At 39.3% G+C, this 24,337-nt stretch overlaps 1 protein-coding gene across 4 annotated transcripts in view; it reads left to right on the top strand.

Moving 5' to 3' along the window:
• Positions 1-24,337, top strand: part of KCNIP4 (potassium voltage-gated channel interacting protein 4) — a 948,564-nt gene that overhangs the window by 899,500 nt on the left and 24,727 nt on the right. For all 4 annotated transcript variants that reach the window (XM_070398743.1, XM_070398733.1, XM_070398726.1 and 1 more), the window contains exon 3: positions 17,411-17,480. In XM_070398743.1, the coding sequence (XP_070254844.1) occupies positions 17,411-17,480 (70 nt within the window). The remainder of the gene's footprint in view (positions 1-17,410; positions 17,481-24,337) is intronic.

The following is a 24,337-nucleotide window of genomic DNA, read 5'->3' on the forward strand; positions in this document are numbered from 1 at the left end:
TAGAGGCCTGGGGGCCAGCTGGTTTGCCCTGAAGGGTGTCCTGGATCAGGGTGTGGGTCCCCACTGGGGTGCCTGGCCAGCCTGGATGAGGGGATGATGGCTGTTTGCAGCTAGTCACACACCCTTCAGGGTGGGGGTCCCCACTGGGGTGCCTGGCCAGTCTGGCTGAGGGGGTGAGGGCTGCTTTCAGGCTGGCGGGTGACTGAAGCTCCCAACCGCTCCTTTTTTTCTTTTTATTCTGGGCCAGCTTTAGCTCTGGCTCTAGCTCTGAGGCTTTTGCTGCTGAAAGCAGGTATCTGGTTTGTTTGCGTTCTATAATTGAAACAATGTATAACTCCAGCTCTGAGATCCCGGCTGGCTGAAAGCTGGTTTCTGGGGTTTTGTTTAGCTTCTATATTTGTTACAATGTTTCAAACTGCCAGCTCAGAGGCCGGCAGCAGCAGGTGGGAAACGTTGGAGTCCTCTGTCACTGAAGCAAGCAAGCCTCATGTTCGCTTCCAGCTGCCTGGCTGCCGGCCGCCATCTTGGCTGGCAGTTAATTTGCATATCACCCTGATTAGCCAATGGGAAGGGTAGCAGTCATATGCTAATTACCATGTTTCTCCTTTATTAGATAAGATAGATGGCTCCTTCATTAATTCATTTAAAAGAAGTGCTTTGTTACTTATTAGGCACTATGCTATATGTAGGAATACAGCAGTGAACCTGATAGACCAAAAATTTTCCTTTTTCTACAGACCTTACTATCTAGTGAGATATATATATATATAGCCAGCGACCAGAACACAGGAACGACTGGTCTCTATGACGCCCACTGCTGCTGACCAACCGGCCCAATGAGGGGTGGGGCCTTCTGGCCAACCTCCTGCAGCCCTTCCCCCTGGCCGGCCCCACCCCTGATCAGTCCCCCCACTCCGATTGGCCCACAGCCCCTCCCCCTGGCTGGCCCCACCCCTCATTGGGGGCAGGGCTGGCTGGCAAACTGCCCACACCTCCCCTCAGCCAGCACTACACCCAATCAGCCTTCCATCAAGGGCAGCGCCGGCCAACCTCCTGTGGCCCCCCTGTCAGCCCGGCCCCAATGGGGCCCCAATCAGGGGTGGGGACGGCAGCCAACCTCCCATGGCCCCTCCTTGAGCTGTTCCTGACCCCGATCAACCCCCCACCCCAATTGGCCCAAAGCCCCTCACCCAGGATGGCCCTGCCCCTTATTGCCCCCCACCTCAATCTAGGGTGGGGCTGGCTGGCAAACCACCCACGACCCCTCCCTCTGCGGCCTGCCTCCACGCCGATGGGGCCTGGATCAGGGGTGGGGCCAGCAGCCAACCTCCCTCGGTCCCTCCCTCCACCTGGCCAGCTCTCCCATAGGCCTCGATCACCAGGCAGGCCAAGGGACCCCACCTGTGCATGAATTCGTACACTGGGCCTCTAGTATATATATATAAATTAGCTAGCATAATACCAGATGAAGAGTGTTTAGGAAAAGAATAAAATACTGTGGTGGAAGGAAATATGTAGTAAAATTTCTACAAATAAAGAGGGAAGGTATCTTTTTACCAAAGTAACCCATTTTAAGATATAGCCAGCCCTGACTGGTTTGGCTCAGTGGATAAAGCGTCAGCCTGCAGACTGAAGGGTCCCAGGTTCGATTCTGGTCAAGGGCATGTACCTTGGTTGCAGGCACATACCCAGTGGGGAGTGTGCAGGAGGCAGCTGATCGATGTTTCTCTTTCATCGATGTTTTTAACTCTCTATCCATCTCCCTTCCTCTCTGTAAAAAAATCAATAAAATATATTTTTAAAAAAGATATAGCCAGACATTAAAACCTTCTTCAGTGCAAAAATGTAATTGCACACCCAGACAATTATCTCAAAGTTGCTTTTAAAAGAAAAAAGAATATCCCAAATGAGAATTTCTATTATAAATATTATATGGAAAATAAATGTAAGTAATTTTAAATAATTTTAACATTGTAAACTTAAAGGTGAATTATGGCTAACATTCATGGAACTACTAATGACCTAAATGCTCAAAAATCAATAAAATGTGCCTATTGATTCAGCTGAAATTAGAATTTGAGTAGCAAATTAATCATTATATAATAGTCTTACACTAAAAGTAAGTGCATTGGGAAAAAAATGCATAGATGTATAAATATATACTTATCTACTTTCATTTCAAAAAGGCTTTCCATTGAACACTTCTTTAATGGTGCTACAAAATGAAATCAATATGAGAAGAGCAGGAGAAAATTTCTAAAATGAAAAATTGAATTGCAGGCAGAAAACAAAATCTTTAAAAAGCATCAGAAGTACAATACAATGTTTAATACTCTTCTATATCATTCTCAGACAGCAACTCCAAAGTGCTCAACTAAGCCATTGTCATCAGAATAAAACTGCCTAAAAAATAAATTGCTGGTAGCAAAGCAGTTGGGAGGTGTGAGCATTTGAAAGGGAATTTATAGATGTAAATACCATCCTTATTATGAAACATGACAACTGCCTTTCCAGATATAAAACCTGGGGAAGGATAGATATTACAATTTGACTATTTCCAGTTATATGTGTCTAACTGCCTATCTATATGTTAACATTTCAAAAGGGCCTCTTTGCTGATTGCACAATAAACATATCTCTAAAACAAGGCCCCTTACCTTAAGTCACTGAGCAGGATTTATGACTATGAATAATTGTCCTTTAAAGTAACTCACATGGCTATAGCATTTTACAGCTTGCAAAATATTTGATACTTCTTTTCAGAGACTCTGTTTGGTAGATAGGGGTATATTATTAGGCCCACCTCAATTGAGAAAACAGATGCTACAGTTATCAAGGAGTGGTCCAAGGCCATTAAAAATAGACAAGGAAAGATAAAGAACTCTAATCTAGGTCCTGTGACTTCAAGTCCAAACATTGTTCCTCTTCACCACATGGTACCTCGCCTTGCAACCCACCTACTACACTGCCAGGCTGACGGAAATACTTAAAAGAAATTGCCAGTGACCAGACATATCAGAAACCCACAGCGTATGTTTTAGATGAGCAAGAGATAGTCATACTTATTTTTGCAATTTTCATAAGGGAACATGATGGAAAATGACCAAGGTAAGTTTGTTGATGGTGGTGATGATTTTCTTCTTTCTATAATAAATTTTTTATTTGTTTCTAATCACAAAACTAATTTATGTTTATTATCGAAAGATGGAAAATATAGAGGACTATAATGAAAAATTTAAAATCACTAATTACATGCTATCCTTTATTGATGATAGTCTTTGAAAGACCAGCCAAAGTCTTGGCATTTTTGTCAAACTCATCCAAAAGTCACATTAAATGAATAAAATATATTACCTTCATTGTGCTCTGAAGTTGTCTCACTCAATTTACAACCAAGGTATCTTGAGAATTGTGTATGTTATCAAATGTACTTTTGAAAGTTCAAAGACCAGCAGGAACCCGAGATGATGCAAAAAACACATATATAACAAAATAAATTAATCTGGAAGAACATTTGAAATTTTAATTTCACACTTCTTCTTATTTATTCAAATCAATTCTATTCAACAAATCTCTATTAAACCCCTGGTATAAGCCAGGCAGATATAAATGAATAAGATGATCTGAGTTCATTGTCAGATCTACCAGCAGAGATCATCCCTTATCGCTGGTTTGGGACAGGGTTGCTCCTCCATCTGGGACACTAATATAGCTTCCTAAGGGCATTACATAGCTGGTTGAGAAGCACGTGGATCAGAAATCCATCCCCAAGACTGGCAGCAGTGGTCAAAGAAGCACAGTATCAGAAAAAGCAAAGAAGGAAACTATTCACGGTTAACCTGTAGAGGAAGCCACGTGCACTTAACAAAGCTAAGAGTTGATCCTACCAAAGTCTCCAACTTGGTGAACTTGGACTAGCCTTATTCATCCACCTCTTCCCCCATTCTAATCCTCTTGTGATGAGGGATGTTGGCTAACCCTGCCTTACAGTCGAGAAGCAAATGTTAAAAGTCATCCAGTGGTGTTTCCTCTCTACCAAACATCTCTCTTTCTAATGATATATACATATATCCCCAGTGGAAAGGGGAAAACCTGTAGAAAATACTGTCAGTTTAAATTGTCCATCTTATTCATTTATATCTGCCTGGCTTATACCAGGGGTTTGATAGAGATTTGTTGAATAGAATTGATTTGAATAAATAAGAAGAAGTGTGAAATTAAAATTTCAAATGTTCTTCCAGATTAATTTATTTTGTTATATATATATATATATTTTTGCATCATCTCGGGTTCCTGCTGGTCTTTGAAATAACTTTCTAAAGCTCAAAGCCTTTGGTTGGGAAAATATAGTTCATAAAATAAACTAATATATCATTTCTTGGGCCTGGGGTGAGATTTTGGAACAATAACTAAGAAAAATATAAACTCTCCCTCATCCATCTGTTATCTCCTGGAGCACTAAAATGCACCAAGAGAAACAGAAGTCTACACTTATTTCTTTGTGTGTGTGTTTTTGTTTTGTTCTGTTTTTACTTGTCTTCCTCTGACTGGCTTATTTCGCTCAGCATAATACTCTCCAGATCCCTCCATGCTGTCTCAAAGGGTAAGAGATCCTTTTTTAAAAGTATTATTATTGCAGTAGAGTACTAGTATTCCATGGTGTAATTGTTCTACAGCTTTTTTATCCACTCATGTACTTATGGGCACTTGGGCTGTTCCAGATCTTAGCTATTGTAAATTGTGCTTCTATGAACATAAGGGTGCATACATTTTTTCTGCTTGGTGTTTCGGATTTCTTAGGATACATTCCTAGAAGTGGGATCACTGGGTCAAATGGCAGTTCCATATTTAATTTTTTGAGGAAATTCCATACTGTTTTCCACAGTGGCTGCACCAGTCTGCATTCTCACCAGCAGTGTACTAAGGTTCCCTTTTCTCCACATCCTCGCCAGCACTTGTCATTTGTTGATTTGTTGATGGTAGCCATTCTGACAGGTGTGAGGTGATAACTCATTGTCGTTTTAATTTGCATCTCTCGGATGATCAGTGAGTTTGAACATTTTTTTCATATGTCTCTTGGCCATATGTATGTCCATTTTGGAGAAGTGTCTATTTAGGCCCATCACCCATTTTTCAATTAGATTGTTTGTCTTCCTTTTGTTAAGTTGTATGAGTTCCTTATATATTTTGGATATTAACCCTTTATCAGATGTATCATTGCCAAATATGTTCTCCCATACAGTGGGCTCCCTTTTCATTTTGTTGATGGTTGTTGTTTTTGTTTGTTTGTTTGTTTGTTTACTGTGCAGAAGTTTCTTACTTTGATGCAATCTCATTTGTTTATTTTCTCCTTAGTTTTCCTTGCCCTAGGAGATGTGTTCACAAATATATTGCTATGAGAGATGTCTGAGATTTTGCTGTCTATGGTTTCTTCTAAGATTTTTATGGTTTTATGACATACATTTAAGTCTTTTATCCATTTTGAGTTTATTCTTGTGTATGGAGTAAGTTGGCGGTCTAGTTTCTTTTTTTTTTTTTTTTTCATGTATCTGTCCAATTTTCCCAACACTATTTATTGAAGAAACTGTCTTGACTCCATTGTATGTTCTTGTCTCCTTTGTCAAATATTAATTGAGCTTGTGTTGATTTCTGGGGTCTCTGTTCTGTTCCGTTGATCTAGATGTTTGTTCTTGTGCCAGTACCAGGCTGTTTTGATTACAGTGGCTTTGTAATACAGCTTGATATCTGGTATTGTGATCTCTCCAACTTGTTCTTCTTTCTAAAGATTGCTGCAGCTATTCCAGGTCTTTTTTTTTTTTTGGTTCTCTACAAATTTTTGAGTATTTTTTGTGGTTCTTTTTATTGTTGGAACAAAAGTGTAATTAGAAAAAATAAATAAAATATATGCATCCTAATTTTCTGGGGGAAAATTATTTTTTAACTGAATGTTATAACTACCAGAAGAAATGCCCCTCTTCTTTCTAAGTATGCTGGGCTATTTTAAAGCAAAAGAGCTCTGAAATATTTTGAGAGCTTATATAGAGTCCAAACCATGTAAACTTCTCATCCCCCCCCCCCCCCAAAAAAAAAAATAATTAGGAAAAAACACACAAAAATTATGAGGTAAAACCATCATAATTTAAATCCAAACACTAACTTTTTCTGGGAAGCATGAAGGTTAACAGCTAATGAAACAGAAAATAAAAATATCTGCAAGATACTAAAGAAAATATGCATTATTTTTCCTTCATTATGTGGCAACAACATAAAGCCTGTAGCTTTATGCCTCACTAGAGAGAGGAAGCATTGTTATGTAATATGAGTTTTGAGGAAAATCTCTCTCTGATTGAAATAATCAATATTTGCAAATATTTGCAAATAATTATCTTGAATATCCACGAGCTCTAAGAATGCAAAACGTGCAAAAGTAAATGAAGAGTGAAAGTGGCAGCCAGGCCTGTGTAGCTCAGTGATTGTATGAACCAGGAGATCTTGGTTCAGTTCTCTGTCAGGCACATGCCAGGTTGCAGACTCCACCCCGGTGTGGGGCATACAGGAAGCAGCCTATCAACGATCCTCTCTCATCATTGATATTTCTATCTCTCCCTCTCCCTTCCTCTCTGAAATCAATAAAAATACGTTTTTGTTTTTAAAGAGTGAAAGTGGTAGACTCCTGTGATTTGATAGTTCTTTCCTATGCCTGAAACTTTTTTGAGAAGTCAAGATTTTTTTCTGTTAAGTAAATAAATATATATGTAATATGTAATATGTTAAAACAGGTAAGCAGAAAAGAATAAGATTTAGACCACTTAGACTTTCAGGGTAAGTAAACATATCCATACAGGTAGTAGCTCTATTGACTAGCTTGCCAGTCTTCCAGCCTTCCAGAAAGATGCTAGCTCCTCACGGAGGCCTTAGTGACTATTTCAATAGTAAGTATAGGAGTCTATTCTAATCAATGGCACCAGGCACACATATGCATTGTAGAAATTATCATCATCATTATTATTCATCACTAGAGGCCTGGTGCACAAAATTAGTGCAGGGGAGTGGAGGGGTGTCCCTCAGCCCGGCCTGTACCCTCTCTAATCTGGGATCGCTTGGGGGATGTCCGACTGCTGGTTTAGGCCCAATCCCTGCTGAACTGGCAGTTGGACATCCCTCTCACAATCCGGGACTCCTGGCTCCTAACCACTCACCTGCCTGCTTGCCTGATCGCCCCTAATGCCTCTGCCTGCCTGCCTGATTGCCCCTAACCTCTCTGCCTGCCTTCCTGATCACCCCTAACTGTCTCTGCCTTCTGGCCTGATCACCCCCAACTGCTTCCCCCTGCTGGCCTGATCATCCCCAACTGCTCTCCCCTGCCAACCTTATTGCTCCCTAACTGCTCCCCTGCCGGCCTGATCAGCCTCTAACTGCTCCCCTGATGACCTGATCACCCCTAACCACCTCTGCCTCAGCCCCTGCCACCGTGGCTTTGTCCAGAAGACATCCAGTCTAATTAGAATATTACCCTTTTATTAGTATAGATTAGCTAAAGCAAAGAAAGAAACAGTAGCTCCTACTTACAAATTAATAATCCCAAGTTATTGACATTGGAACCCATGGTAATGTGATTTTATTCTGTGTGTTTTCTTTTTCCCCAATTTTGGGAGTGACAGCGAGAGACTTTAATTCCCATCTATGTTGAAACTCTTGTTCACCTGAAATAAATTCACACACAAAAAAAACACAAGAGCTGATTAGAGGAAAGACTCCACAAGGGCAAGACCATGTCTGTCCTTTTCTTTCTGTTTCTTCAGCATAGAGCCTGATACAGAGCAGATGCTAAATAATTATGCATTGAATACATACTATACCAGACTTAGAAGTTCAGCACTGGCAGGATTAAAAAAAAAAAAAGAGGAAGAGCACTATTGTAAATTGTGATTGGGACTTTTGCTGGGCACTTTATGTAAAGCATCACTGAATTCTCTCTAGAGTCCTGTAAAACAGGTACTTTACCCCCATCACATGAATAGTAAAGACCTTGATCTTGAACATAGCTAGCAGTTCTTGAATTAACTGTTTGTCTGAGACTATCCCTTCTGGTACATTTGCATCTCTTTAGTCCTTGAACATATTCCAGGCTTTATATATGACCTTGGCCTCTCCCCACAGCTCTTGCTATCTGGTACTCATCCTTCAGGTCTCTTTGTAAAGTCACTCAAATGTCACATCCCCTGGGAAGTCTTCCCTATAGCCCTGGATTAGCTTGGTTTCCCACACTCCTTTGTAATACCTATCACAACTGCAGCTAAATGATTATCTGTGCAGCTCTTTGTTCTATGTACGCCTTGTCTCATGGACTCTAACCTCCCCAGGAGGGTCTTCACCTGCCTTATTGACTGCTCTATCCTCAACATTTATTATACTCTGTGACATATTCTTTCAAAAATATTTGATGAATAAATCAATGATGGGAAAATGCAGGTTTGCAGATGTTAAGTAACTTATTTAAAGTCCCAAAAAACTAGTAAGCGATGTGAGTAGACTTTAAGCCAGGGGCTATCAAATTCCAAAGGTCGCAATTTAGAACAATAAAAAAGAAAATGGAAGATAGGTTTAGGATTACAAAAGCCCTCTAAGATTAAATAAGCAGATGACATTTAACAAGGGAAAATATAATATCCTCCTTTAAATGACAAATGACAATAAACTAAACAGGTTCACAATGGTGACCCCACCATTACAGAAGCAACCCCCATAATAGTTAGTGCCAGGGGTTGCAGTAAACATTGCATATGGGTTGTCTTTATTCAAACCTCATGATAACTCTGAGATAAGTATTATTATTCCTGTCTTAAAGATTTAAATCTTTCCCCAGCAATATAGCCAAGCAAACCCAAGAAGTTTGACTCCAGAGCCCACATGAACTTCAGAAGAAATTTATAAGACTCTTAGGTTCAAACCTTGCCATTTTTGTTGTTGTCTTGATTATTTACTTGTTTCCTTATGCATACAATCTACAGATTTTTGGTAACTAAAATGATCAAAATCACCAACTGCCAAAACAGAGAGGTTATAATTTTAGGCTGATTTACTCCAACTATAATTTTTAGGATGGACGATCTAATAATATCTGAGTCCCTTTCCCTGAAATGGTTACATTTTCTGTATACCTAACTTGCGAGCAGGAGCTCACAGTCACCTTTCATGAAGGAAAAATAGATTTCTGGAAGGAAATCTAGTCGGACTTGCACAAAGCTTAGGGAAAGACCTGCCCAGGTGGGAACTAGAAATCCAGTTTCTGGCTCTCATGGAGGGCACTGCTGCCCCCTTGTGCCTCTATGTTGTAATAAAACACTCGGCACATTTGAGGCTGACTCATCCCTTACATCGGGCATCCTCTGAGCTCCAGAGACCCCTTTGAAGTTTCTTCCCAGCCCAGGCTCAGGGTGTCTCTGAGCAACGCTGCCCACGAGGCGGCCAGGAAGCACTGTGAGTCCACGCACAGCCGTCCTCTGGGGCAGCTCTTGTGACCCTTGCCAGTTAGAGAAAAACCTCTGAAGAATCCCTCCAAGGCAAAAAAAGGGCAGAGACTTCTCAAGTATTTGCAACAAACAGAATTTAATTAAACAAAATAAACAATCCTTCCACTGACAGCCAAGCTTCAGAGACTCAGGGCTACTCCTGAAATTGTAGTTTGCTGAGAGGCAAATACCTGAGGGAGGGACAAAGTATTCTTTCCCCAGAGTTGGTAATAAAACGGAAGTAAAGGAATATGTGATAAGATGTGTTAGAGCTGGATTTGACCTTGCCCTACACCTTCCCTAGGAATGCAAATAACCTGAGGAAGTTGAGATTCTTTCCTCCGTATCTACTCACCTGTGACATTTGAATTTCTTTGTGAAAGTCGTTAGATTTCCCATGCTATTTTTCCCGGATAGACTTTCTTATTATCATTTATTTGTGTGAATGTGTAGATAAAGTTTGTCTCCCCCATAGACTATAACTCCAAATGGGTGGGTATCATACCTGTCGGCCTAAGAATATTTGTTGAATAAATTACAGTCAAACCTCGGTTCTCGAACATCTCCCATCTCGAAAGATTCTGTTCTCGACTAAGTTGTTCATGGAAACAATGTCTTGATTGTGGAACAAAACTTCAGTGTTTGACCTGACAACCCTTTCACTATTTTAAGACATAAAGAGGCCATCAAGAGTGCTAAGGTTGCTCAGGTGTGAAAGAAACAATGATCACAGGCAATTGAAGAGGTAGAAAAACTGTTGTTGATTTGGATAAACGAAAGCAGTGAGCCAGTGACCGCAATTCCAAGGCAGTGATATGTGAAAAAGCGAAGATGCTGCACACTGACCTCCTAAAAGATACCCCTGGAATGAGTCCTGAAAGTGATTCGCTTAAGGCTAGTAGGGGATTCGATAAATTTGAGAAGTATTTATTTATGTACTGTATATAAGAAAGGTGAAAGCAGGGAATCATTTGTGGGTCTGGAATAGATTAATTCAATTTATATTATTTCTAATGGGAAAAAAATGATTCCATTTTCAAACAAATCACTTCTCGATAAGTCTTCTGAAACGAATTACGTTGGAGGATCAAGGTTCCGCTGTATTAGTAAATTTTTTTTGGTGAATTTAATGAGGTTGAGAAATACTGGGATAATAGTTCTCCATCAGTGTATTTTTTCTTTTCTATAGTTACATTTGCCTTTCTAAAGATATATGGTAAAGACTTTTTAGTCAAACTCAGGTTCAAATCCCAGTCCTACTGCTCAAAATCTTTCTGAATTTCTGAAAGTTCAGAAAATTCTTTGCTGAAGGCTCTTTCAATCAAATAACCCAGCATACATTCCAATAAAGGTTCAGGACTTGGACCCAACCCCAGGAAGCCTTCTCCTGCAAAATTTGGGCAACTTCATTTTGCAGGATCAACATAAGTGACCTGAAGAGAGAATGTTACATCAATATTTGTAGAGCTCCTAGAATAATGCTGGGATCTTTATATATTTACTAGAGGCCCGTTGCTCAAAATTCGTGCAAGCGTAGGCCTTCGCAGCCACGGTGCCTGCCTCAATCCCTCCCTCACAGCCCAGGCTTCCTCCCGGAAGGACGTCCAGTCTAATTAGCATATTATGCTTTTATTATTACAGATAATGTCAATGAGCTATTGTTTCTTCACTATAAAGGGCTCTTACTTTCTACATTTTATAGACTGGCACCCAGAGGTCCAGAATATTTCAATGATTTGTTTATAAGCAGAAACTTGAGTTCTTTAAAAAAAAAAAACAAACTCATGTAATTTTCTTCTAAAATAAGAAAGGCCTTTCAGCTCATTGGCTCTAGTCTTTTATCTTCTTGAAAGTTGCCAGAACTCTGGTGGAATGCTCTAAAAGTGATTGCAGTGGTATGCAAATCAGATGTATTTTCTCAATAATATTTGTCCACTTCACTGGCTGAAATCTCCTCTTCCCATAATTCAGTCTGTTCCAGTGTATGCCATCTCCTCAGGTTCAGAACTAGTATTAAACATTTAGAGGTACCTCTTCAGGAATCCAGAGAGATTTATGGTCCAAAAGTGTCATGGGGTAAAACTAAAAGTCCTGTGAAATACATAGTTCCTCAGGGACCCTCTTATGATTTTGACTATGTCACATCTTTTAAGCATCTATGTATGTCATCATTTCTCACACCTATCCCTCTTTTCTTATGTAGTGGAAGTATAAGGATTCATGATACACCTCAAAACAATAATTCCTTTAGCAATTTTCTATGTCTAAATGGATCTCTCTTTAAAGCACTTTACATGGACTACTGTATTTTGAATGTACTCATCTAAGCATTTTTAGGGAAAACTCTCCTTTAAATTAATGGATAAAAGACTCCTGAGTTTCTCCTGACATTTATTTCCAGTGGTGGCCTTTATCCTTCTCAGCTGTCATTTACAATTGCCTTTGAGGGTAAGCTCTGACGATATTCGATAGAGTAAATTCAATTTATAATACTGGAGTAGGAGGCATAACTCATATCTGCTTTATAGGCTCATTGCATTATATCAGACCTGCACTCTACCACGTTCAACTGCTTTGCTGAATACCAGTTAACCCTGGTGCAGCCACATTGGTGTTACCATGACTCTGTATAAAGGAGTTCTGCCTACCAAATTCTTGGTTGTCACTATGGCTCTAATAGCTAATATTTAATGAGCAACATGATGTGCAAAGAAGAGGGTTAAGATAACATAACATGCATTATCTTAATTAATTTTTATAAGATTCCTCTGTCAATAGTTATCTCCATGTTACAGGGGAGAACAATGAGATTTAGATTCTTCTATCAAACAATTAGTCCGAAGCTGCACAGCTTTTAAGTGGCAGAGCAGGGGTTCAAGTCGGTTCTTCTCCGTAACTCCAGAGCCCAGGAGCATAAGCATTCCACTGCATTATTCTAAATGCTACTCAACAGAACATACCAGCTATTGCATGGACATGAAGGCATTTGTGGCATCCACACATCAGTCTAACCCCAGGAAACCCAGACACAAGATAAGGCTCAGCAACCCACCATGTGGCTAATGGACAATTCTTCTAACCTCAACCTCAATCTCTTCACTTTGAAAATGAAGCCATTGAATAGAATTGTCTCTAAAGTTGCTTAAACACTCAAGTTTCCTGATTTTGTGATTAATAGATATCACTCTGCCATTTTCTAATTATAAGAACGTGGGCAGTTTCCCTCTAAGGCAGTTTGCACATCTGTAAAGTGGAGGTAAGGCTAGCATCTCTTTATTCACATGACATAATCCATGTAAAGCATTTAACACAATGCTTGCAACATAGAAAGTACTCCTATGTATCCGCTTGTCATCATTATCATCACCATCATCATCATCATCATGTTATTATTATAAAAATTACTACTTTATTAGTACTGACATTAGTAATAAATACCAAAGTATTCATTGTACATTTACAACTGATCTTCACCTTCACTTGATGTCACTGCACTACCTGAAGGGACCGAAAAGAATCATTAGGAAACACCTGTGTAAGGCCCCAAAAGGCAAATGTCTCCTCACCAACTGACAGATGAGTGGCAGCTACGGGCTAAGAAAATCTCATTCCACATTTATTGCATCCTGATTGTATCATGGTGAAGTGTTTAAGAAGCAATAAAACAAAATCACTCTCTGGTCATAATAGATTAATGTACCAGCAGGCAAAGCCCCAAGACACTCTACCTTTTGATGGAATAGTTCATTTTAACCTGACCTAAAAAGTGCCACTTTTTCCACAGCACTTTAGTGTCTAGCCATTCATAGTTAAGGTGTATGTAGTAGGGAGGAAGGTACAGAGGTCCTTGCTGGACTAGACAATAATTTCTCAAAAAAAAACACAAAACATTTTCCACAAATTCTCAAACTGCAATTCATTATATATACATTTTAATCAATATCCCCAGTTTTAATTGAAATGGTTTCATTTGGCTCTGGGAGCAAACAAACATTGTGTGTCTTTCCCAAGGAAGTATTTCCACCGATGGTTTACCAGGAGGTCACCTTTTCAGTTTTAATGGAAAACAGATGATAATCCAGACACTGGATAACATTGCAATTAATGAAGGCAGAAGAATGAGCAGAATAGTGTTTAATACATAGAAGTCAGTGAATAATTATTTGTTGAAAGAATAAATAAGTGAATGGCTCTGTGAAAAACTGTCATCCACATTTTACTTAATTTTAATCTCTCTGAGCTTCATTTTTTCATTTCTAAATAAGTCCTACCTTTTGAGGTCAGTAGAAAATGACCAAAGACATGATGTCTATAAGCAGGCATGGAATATGGGCTCAGTTAACAGTTGTTATTGTGATAATATGGCTCTACAGACTGCTCCCAAAGCACCCTTCTCTTCATGAAAACGTCACTTTATCCCCTGGAGAGAGCTGTACAAATGCCTTGATATCCTCTGGCAATTTTCAGAATGACAATTAGATTCGTGAGGGAAGCAAATTATTGCTGTTTACTCATGGAATTTGGTGTGTGTCAAATCCCCATGTGATTCTGGTCAGCAGCTCCTCTAGATGTAAAATTTCTCATAAAGCAGTGGAGGTAGCAGATATTGGTACAGTCTTTGCAGGAAGCAATGAGACTGTGCATAGTAAGAGCTTAAACCCTTTTGTGTTAGGATGAGTCAGAAAGAATGTACCACTAGAATATTAATGACATCATTATTCCTATGTAGTCAAAAATGCTGCAATCCCCTTAATATCCAAAAGTGTGGTAAATTCAATGGGTACATTATTATGCAGCCATTAAAAATCATGATATGGAAATGTTCAGGATATTTTGTAAAGTTAAAAATTAATGATACAATACCAAATTTTATTCATAGAGCATATTAATATACGCTTATATATGTGACCAAAATATCTTACAGTAGTAAAATTATGGGCAATTTTTATTGACTTTAATTTTTTTTCTGTAAACAGCATATTTTTCACAGAATAATCATATATATATATATATATATATATATATATATGCCTCATATGCTAATTGTCCCTCTGACTGTTTGACCATTCCACCAGTCGCTATGATGTGCACTGACCACCAGGGGGCAGACTCTCCGACCGGTAAGTTAGCTTGTGCTGGAGTCCGGCTGATCAGGACTGGGTGAGATGGGCCGGGCACGCCCTGGAGCCCTCCCGTAGTCTCTCCCCAGCCCTGATCATGCACCAGTGGGGTCCCTGGCCTGGCCTGTGCCCTCTTGCAATCCAGGACTCCTCAGGGGATGTTGGAGAGCAGGTTTTGGCCCGATCCCCGCAAACTGGGCCGAGGGACCCCACCAGTGCACAAATCCATGCACTGGGCAGCTAGTTTGTTAATAATCAGACAAAATGTGATTAGAACATATAATATACAAATCATGGGGGCTTATAGAAAGTGATAGTATCTTCTCAAAGTATAGAAGAGTGAGGATTTCTCGCTTTCCCGAAATTTAGCAGCTCTGCTTCTTCTTGGGTCCTTCCTGTGAGAGTAAAGAAGTCCTGATGAAAAAATAGATCCTGAGATGTTGAAGCCTTATTGGACATGTTAGCTTAAAAATGTCATAATTGTAACATGACACCAGGGGAGAAGACTTCATACTGCTAAATGATTTCATGATGGTGATACTGAAGCACCAGTGGGCGATCTATTTCAGAACACAGGCATTTGAAGTATATTTCAGATAAGCCTCTAAGACAGTGGTTCTCAACCTTCCTAATGCTGCGACCCTTTAATACAGTTCCTCATGTTGTGGTGGCCCCAATTTCATTGTTACAAATTGAACATAATTAAAGCATAGTGATTAATCACAAAAACAATATGTAATTATATATGTGTTTTCCGATGGTCTTAGGCGACCCCTGTGAAAGGGTGGTTTGACCCCCAAAGGGGTCGCGACCCACAGGTTGAGAACCGCTGCTCTAAGACATTGCGAACAGTTTACCAAGTCTGTATTCTATCTTTGTCTTGGACACATGAGACTTCTTTGTTGTTTGGGGTGGACATATTCAATGATTTCTAACATAAAATGAGAGTAGAAATGATGTCTGCCACTTCAAGACCTGGCCCATAAATACCTTCCACGCACACTTCTCAAGGTCTTCTTCTCTTTCTGGATAAGACAATCATAGAGACTTTAGAAGGCACGTGTTGAACATAGCCAAGCTTTCATTAGCCTCTCTCGCTTAATGACTCTCAGAAGAACCATCAGTTAATCTGTACACCCACCCAACTCTGTTAGATGAGCAAGAAATAGACTACATTCTGTTTAATTTGTTACATATTGAAGGGCCTATTTGTTATAGCAGCAAGAGATAACCTACCTAATACAGTCACATCGTCTATCATGTACACTTAGCTGTATACATGGCCTGGCCAAATTCATTCTTTTTTTTTAATTGTCTTATTGCTTAAAGTGTTACAAAGAGTATTATATATTCTTGATGAAGAGGTGGAGATGCCACTTTTGTGGATGAACCACTCCATGATAAAAGGTAGAGAATAGTCCATGTGTACCATTTTTTAAGTTGGCACATAAAATTAATCTTCACAATTTGCTTGCTTGCTTTTTTGCTCATTTTTTAATTAAATAATTTATTTCTTGGTCCTTGGGGGTCATTATTTCCACAGGATTCATCTAATCCAAAACCTGTGGTGACCTGGAATGTCCCAAACTCACATGCCAGCTCTCCCAGGGGCTAGCTAATAATGGTGCTTTACTACAAAGCCTCCAGTTCTGCCTGTGTGGCTGGAGATACCCAAGTCATAGGTTTATTATTAAAATTAATTGGGAGAGAAATACACTGACAAGCTTTCTAAACACAAGTTCATATTGAAATTATTTAAAATTCTATTTATGTATCAGAGTTCCAACCTTTCAAGCAAATGAATGAGAAAATAGAAAATTTCTCATGTGAAGCACACTAGTTATAAGTAACTGGCATATTTGAGTAAAGAAAGATCAAATTAATAAATGAACTTTATAGTGAGTGGACAATGATTTTTAAGGTAAAGAGAAGCTTTGAAAACCACAACAGATGATTATTGAAGAGCCCAGGAACAGTGTCAAAGTTAAAGTACACAGAATATTCAACCCTAAATTCAAGGTCATTAACACACCCCTGATTTTTCTCCAGTGAATCCTGGGGGAATCCCAGGCAGTTTGGGGGTCCTGTGACAACTGACCCAAGGGAGCCCAGGTTCCCACCAGGCAACAGTTCAACATCACTGGAGTTCCCAAGATCAATATCCATGAGTCTTAAATAATTCTACCCATGGGACAAAGGTGGAAATTTATTAACTTCAGGCCTGTTTCTTTTCAGACCCTCCCCTCCAGAAATTAAAAAAATTCTGTGGTCCTGCCTCATTCAAGGTCAAACTGTTACAAACTGTTAACTGAAATTAGTAATGACTCCTGGTAGAAACTTCTTAGGCCAGGCCACCTTTGACCCAAATGGAGCATCCATTTTCTCATTGAACTAAAGATTTTCTGGGTCAGCAAATCTCCAGAGAACACAGCACCAAGATCTAGCAAAGCCCATATCATAGGCACCTTGCAATATGCTTGATTTATGAAAAACAATGTCATTTTCTCTTGCGTCTTTGATAATAAATGTATGTGTTCTTATAAGCAGCAGCGTAGTTTTATATGCAAAGACTTTTACATCTGCAATTCTTTTTGTCTTCCTGTGAGAACTGGGGCAAGAAAACTTTATAGTGTGCTTTGATTCTCTTTGTAATAAAGGCTGGATGGTTAGCTTTCTTGGTGCAGCTTTCCATGGTAGACAGCTCTGTTTTTTAAAAATGCGCAAGAAATTAATTTTATGAACACTTTGTTCATATTGCTTCTCTACCACTTTTTCCAGGAATGCCCCAGCGGTGTTGTTAACGAAGACACCTTCAAAGAGATTTACTCACAGTTCTTTCCACAGGGAGGTGAGTACGAATGAGGACTTGTTAACGTACTCTCCGTTAGAATTATGCTTGCAATCTCCTTTTCTTTTTCCACTTGGTGCTGCTTTGGCCTTAGGGAGGGGCACTGTGGTAATCATGCAGCTGTCTCTCTTACCCTTCATATACACTCTTTCTTGGTCCGTGTGGGCAGGCTGAGCTTCAGCCTCAACCCCATGTTCTAGAACTTTCTCTGTGGTGTTTGTTCATCAGTAATTGTTCATTGTTCTTCCTGTGAGGGGGAGTGAAGCAGGCATGGACCTACATGGCCATTGGGTGAGGTCACTTCTCTTTGGGTGTTGATCTTGTATCCTAATCCCTTGCTGACTACTTATGCTTACAATCTTCAGTTTGGTTCATCTTTCAGGGTATAACTACATTTTTAATCATGATGTAGAAGAATTAATATACAGCATGCAAGGGTACATGAGTTTCACTATATCCTAAAAGTTAACTACTTACAAATTAGCAACTATCCATGAGCTTGGTCTTTAGTTTAGTACAAGTGGTATCACTGGTGCCTAGTACTGTGGCTCTCAAATGCACAGTACTTTTGTTGTTGTTATTTTTTAAATTTATCTTTATTGTTGAAATTATTACAGATATTCCCTTTTCCTCCCCCATGGGCCCCTTTGCACAGCACTTTCTGACTATGACGGCCTGGTCCCATGCCTCCAAGCTCTCCCATGCATTTTCGGTGTCATTTGATTCTCCCAACTCTCAAAATTAGGACAAATGTAATTATCCTCAATTTACAGATGTGAAATCTGGGGCTTAGAGAAATTAAATGGCTTGCTAGGGGCCACACATCCATTAAGTGGCAGATCTGGGTTAGGAACTAGATTTCTTTGGAGCCTCGCCTAGGGTCCTTTCTGCTGTTTTTCTATTTTTAGGTAACTCTACTATGATCACCCCCCCCCCCCCATCTGAGAAAAATGAATACCACGCCAGATATTATTTTAATTGGAAAGAAAACAGGAGTGCAAAGTATAATGCATATGTGTTAGAGATGAATGAAGGCCACTAGACATTTCTGTTTGTCCTTCAATCGCCCATCAGGATGCCCAGCTCATGTGTTAGGTGCTGGTAATGTAAGAGTAATGGGATGGGGTACCTGCCCCCAAAGAATGTTCTAGTCTACTGTAGTAGGTGGGCCATGTCAAAATTAAGTGTGTGAGGATAGAGAGCTAAAAAATACTATTGTGGGAGCACAAGGTAGGACAATTCGAGCAGCTGAAGGAAAGGGGGGATATGAAAATTAGGCCATCCAGACAAATTGAATCTGGGCTGATATAAACACCATTTATCAGGCATCTGACATCTGTCAGACCCTGTCATGCATTACCCTTCACCTTCCAACAACCCTAGAAATGATTCCCCCTTTTTAATAAATGCAGAAACTAAGGTACAGAGAGGTTCATCCATTTCCTCTTCAATAACTTTTTTTTACTGCTGTCCACTGAAAAGAATTCCCTATCATCTCATGCCAAAATAACTCAATAGTCTCTAAAATCATCTCCCTGATTCTGACTGTCCTCCCTGCTTACCTATCATGGTCAATTCTCAACACAAACTGAGTGTTCCCGCCAGATCATGTCACCACTCTGCTCTATCTTTGTCCCATCAGAGCAGAGGCCACAACCGACATAGGACCTACAGGTTGAGCTCACTAGTCTCCTGCTCCCTCTCTGACTCATCCTTCACCGTTCTCCCTGTGGACTCACTAAGTTTCAGTTACACTGGCCTCCTTACCCTTCGTTCCCCCAACGAGGCCATCATATTGCTGCTCCTGGGGCCTTTGAACTTACTGTTCCTTCTTCCTGGAACTCTCTTCTCTCAAATATCCATTCAATGCCTCACCACCTTTGTTTTTATTGAAATGCCACCCTCCCTTAAACTGCAACCCCTTAAACATTCCCTTTCCCCATTCCCTGTTTTATTCCTTTAGCACTCAAGAGCACCTAATGGTATATACTATTTAACCTCTTTTTATTATGGTTTATTGTCTCTTTCCCCACTGGAATGTCACCTCCAGGGGAGCAGAGGGTTTTGTCTGTTTTGTTCACTGCTGTACCCCCAGGTTGTGGAACAGTGGCTGACAGGTAGCAGAACTGCATAAGCACTCCCTGCCTATGTGAGTGAACAGGTGAATGACTGAGTGACTCACCTCGCCTGGTGGCTATAGCAATACAATGGAGTCATTGCTATAATAGGCATTTTGAAAGTTTACAGCACCTAAATGTTAGTTATTCCCTACAAAAATTAGATTCTCTTCTGGATTTCAATACAGTTGGTGTTAGCAATTTCAGTGGGTTGAAAGTGATTTCGTACATGGATTGTCAAAATAGAAATTTTCATTTAAGATGGCCTTTTAAGAGAAGTTAATTAGAATTCAATTCTAAGAAAACACTGTGTGGCCTATTATTATAGGATTTAGATATGCTGTGTGAGACAACTCCACTCGCCATCTCATTACTAAGAGGCCCACAGACAGGTACTGATTGGTTATGGAGACCACTGCCAGATTGTAATGGGTCCAGTGTCAGCATTAATAAAGAATTTGGAATATTATTTGATTAACTCTTGTATTTCTCGATTATTAAAAGCCATGGAATTTTTAAAGAAAAATCATGCTTACTATATATTTAAGTGTCTGCCAACATATTGATAGGCAATAATATCAAAGCACCCAGCACCAATGGAAATCTTTACTTTTTATTATCTCCAATGAGAGTTGTTACATGATACAAATTAGATACAGTTCCACATTAAAAATTAATCTTCACTTGAAAAATAACATTCTGGCATTAAAGAACATTCACTTAAGCACAATTCTTTGCAAAGGATTCTTGTTACAAGATCCAAAGGGATTTGGAGAAAAATTACTTTTGTACTCTTAAAAATTCTTTGATTATTCATGCCAACTGAATGCATACATCTAAAAGTGCCAGGCATAAATAAAGGAAATGAAATATTTTCAAGAATAATGACTTTCCATTTAAAAAATTACTGTCATGCATGCAAATGGGATCTTGCAGCACTCCTACAAAAGGGGAAAAGGCCTAAGGAAGAGCAGCATCTCCAAAGGCAGGAAAATTCATACTATGGCCATCTTCACTCTCCTGTGAATCCATTTACTTAAGTTGCTGATCTGAAAGCAACAGGTGTGTCTCATTATGAGCAGTAACAATGATGGCTCCATCAATCACAATGTCTCACCATTTCCGCCAGGAAGATGCCTTGTCTCATCTACAGCACCTCCTGCAATTTGTATTGTGTCAGGCTCTTCAGTTTTCTCTGTTGCTTATCGAGGCGCAGCTCATTTGGTGTTCTGGATGTCAGCACAGCTAGATTCAACAGAAGCTTCTTATTTGCAAGGGATAAAGTCTGCCTGCTATAAAACAAGCCGAGTGGACGTTGTATATTGATGCCTTTACCTAGATCATTACTTTTTCAACTTCACATACAGTGGAAGCTTTAGCATGGATGCTCTTAGCTTACTAAGCATTTTTTAAAGATCATAAAAATTGCCATTTCCTGGGCTACTCCTGCTTACGTTGTAAGAATTTTGCACTTACTTTGACTATACTGGGCAGCCGATAAACAGCTATTGAAGGAATGAATGAATGAGCTACAGTTAAAAAAATTCTAAGTCAACAAACATTTATTGATCAGCCACTGTATTTAAGGCACTTGAGGCACTTAGATGGGTTTGATGGACATAAAGATTTTTCTTTTAATTTTTCAAGTAACTCCATCACTGAATATCTAGGATGATATTTGTAAGAATTTTCAGAGTGATTTATAAAGGGCTTGTTGAACAGAAACTACTATTTATGTATATGAACCTGCCTTACCATAGCAATGGTGCCATGAACTCTATATTCAAATGCTCTATATTCAGAAGTCGATTCCATACATTGTGCTTCAGTTCAGGTAGGGAGTAGGGATTTGTGGTGGGAAGAAAGAAATAAACTAGATTGGTTTCAACACTCAGACCTAAAACATGATAATCTAATATTCTGAAATGAGTGTGTATCAATGAAAGGGCTAATTGGTATGTAGCATCATTGTGGTCTGGAAATAACTGGGTTAAGGTCACTGGACTAAGTCAAGAGTCCTGAGTTTGTGGCTAGACTATACCAAGACCAAGGTGTGTTACTCAATTGGTTTATTTCTCTGGGCCTCAGGTTGTTTCTCTGTGAAATGGGAGACAACATTTGTGTAATATCTATAAAATGTGGAACAAAGTATCCTCGGTTTTCTTTCTGCTCCAATAATCTTTATTTCTAAGAGTTGGTATGGAGATGTCTTGATTTTATTACTGCCTCTACCATTAACTAACAAGGTGACCTTAGCTAAGCCACTGAAAGCACCTGCACTTATTGTTCACCTTTGTTAAACATACATACATAGTTAAGTGATATCCAAGATCCCCTTCTATCCTAAGAACCCATACAGTTTCCCCCACCTGTAAGATTTCAACTTCCCAAGTAAAATTATAAAAAAACTGAGGCAATCTTGGCATATCAAATTCAGTAGCTGTTTATGTTACATGTAAGGAAGTGTGAACTATCAGGTGATATGGGGAGAACAGAGATTACCAATATCTTTTGAGCCTTGAACTGTATTGAAATCTAGAATTTAAGATTCTACTTATACATCCTTTTGGCAAATATTTACTACTATCCAAGAAGAATGCAGTCAGATGGAACCAGACCATAGGACTTTTGTGGACAGTTTTCCTTTTCTTCACTCACCTCGATGCCCAGCCAGATTCTTTGGTGCCTTGGCTCCTTCCTCTTGCCCAGTCAAAGCAAGTGGCATCACTCCCCTTCTTTAAAAGCTTGCAGTGTCTCCAAAGGCCAGACAGTGGTCCAAAGTCCACCTGAATCGTCAATGCCTTTCCAGACACAAATCTACTAGTCCATCAAGCGTGAGGTTCTACCTAATTAGAACGCCAGTCACTTAAACATACAACAGAGTTTACAAAAAAAAATAGGAAGCTTTTCAGGTGAAAATATATTACATTTGTAAAAATAATTGATCACATGTCTTTAAGGCAGCTAAAATAAAAGTGTCTTGTCTATGAAAGAAGAATACCTAATATTTATTGAACATTTAATATATACCTAGGACTGTTCTAAGTTCTTTGCATATAGTATTTCATCTAATCTTTTCGTAATGACTCTATGAAGTACATATTGTTACAGTTTTACCGGAAACTGAGTCACAGAGAGATGAAACAACTTGTACAAGGTCACGCAGTTACTATTTGGTCGAGCTGAGATTCAAGTTGACTACACTATTAACAACTGCTCTCTGCACAGAGTGCCTAGGCTGTTAAACTGCTTCACTTTCCAGAGAATTGCAAAGCTGCATTTAGAAGAACAAGAAGTCCTCTGTACCATGCTAGGGCAGACCTTTAGAGTGTATGTTCCACATGTCAAACTTTAAAGCTAGAGCATTTGAGAAGAATGGTAATTATTTATGTCCATGTTTGTTAAATTTAAAAAATTCTCAGCACTGTTTGTTCTGAGCCATTATTCATGGTGAATTCTACTTGCTACAGTAAAAGCATTCACTCTGGTTGTATAAATAGGGTAACAAGAGACCTGCTTAATAAAGCTCATTATAAAATATGCAAAATCTCTTTTTTCTCCTTGAAAATATACGACTTGTCATCTGATATCTCCATAGGGCACTAAATCGTTCCAGAACTCTGTGTAAGAGTGCTGTTGAGAGCAAAACAACTTTTCGAATAAAATAGGCTGCCAATTCTCGATAACTCTGTACCAGAACGTCCCAACAATTTCACTGAGTTGGTTGCAATTAACCCCTGGTCCCATATTCAAAGATTTCTTCCTGCAACCCACCCATACCTGATGGACATCCACTCTACATATGGTGCCTTTATATATTATTCAGACCCAATTGTAGTAGCTGTTTAGTTCATTGAAAACAGTATTAATAATTCATACGTTTAAAAATAAGCAATTCCTTATATCATATTTAAAGCTCAGAGTTGAAAGAAAATTCTACCTTCATTTTGAGAAACTGAATGTACAATCTGCCTCATGAAGTATATGGCCTTCAATACCGTTAACCACTGGGGTAAAGCATTCAGGAACAATAATCCATAAGTAGCCACAGGCATTTGAGAGCAGGGAAGGAAGTTTGTATGACCTCTGACCTTCCTTATTTGGGAAGGACAATTACCTATTCCAGCTACTATGACTTAGTGTTTTTGACAACCTTTGAAAAGCAATTCATAAAGTAAAAGGTGAATAGAAGTTTTGTTAAAATCCCAATAAAAATAAAGGTTAAAAGTTCTAAAGCAGAAATGGATTTTGAACGGAAGATAAAGGCTAGAGCCAATGAGCTAAAAGGTTACAAGTTTTGTTAATATAAAAAAAAAGGTTAAGGTAAAAGGCTAAAACCCATGAGATGAAACATTTAAAATAATCAAGTAGATTTGATCAAGAGCCAAGCACACAAGCACTTAAAAATGAAAACTGTGCACTAAGAAAAGAAAACAGTAAGAAAAAGCATATACTTTTAAAATAGAAAAGCACAAAGCTCAGAGATTAGGGAGACAAAGGAGAAACAGAAGAGGAAGGAAGGCTTACAGGGGAAAAAAAACCTATGAAGGGGAAGGGGTGGATTTCAGAGTACTTTAGTGTCATTAGGCAGCATGATAAGACATTGGGGACAGAGAGCCTTCCAAAACTGATTCAGAGCCCCAAATCCCACCCAGGACCCAGCCAGGGCAGGGGCTCCCTGCTGCTTGCCACCAGGAACTTTTAAGGCCACACAACCCTCTTCCAACAAGGAGACAGACA

The sequence above is a fragment of the Myotis yumanensis genome, unplaced genomic scaffold (genome assembly GCF_028538775.1).
Source record: "Myotis yumanensis isolate MYYU_CA2020_CCGP unplaced genomic scaffold, mMyoYum1.0.hap1 SCAF_1, whole genome shotgun sequence".
Taxonomy (NCBI): domain Eukaryota; kingdom Metazoa; phylum Chordata; class Mammalia; order Chiroptera; family Vespertilionidae; genus Myotis; species Myotis yumanensis.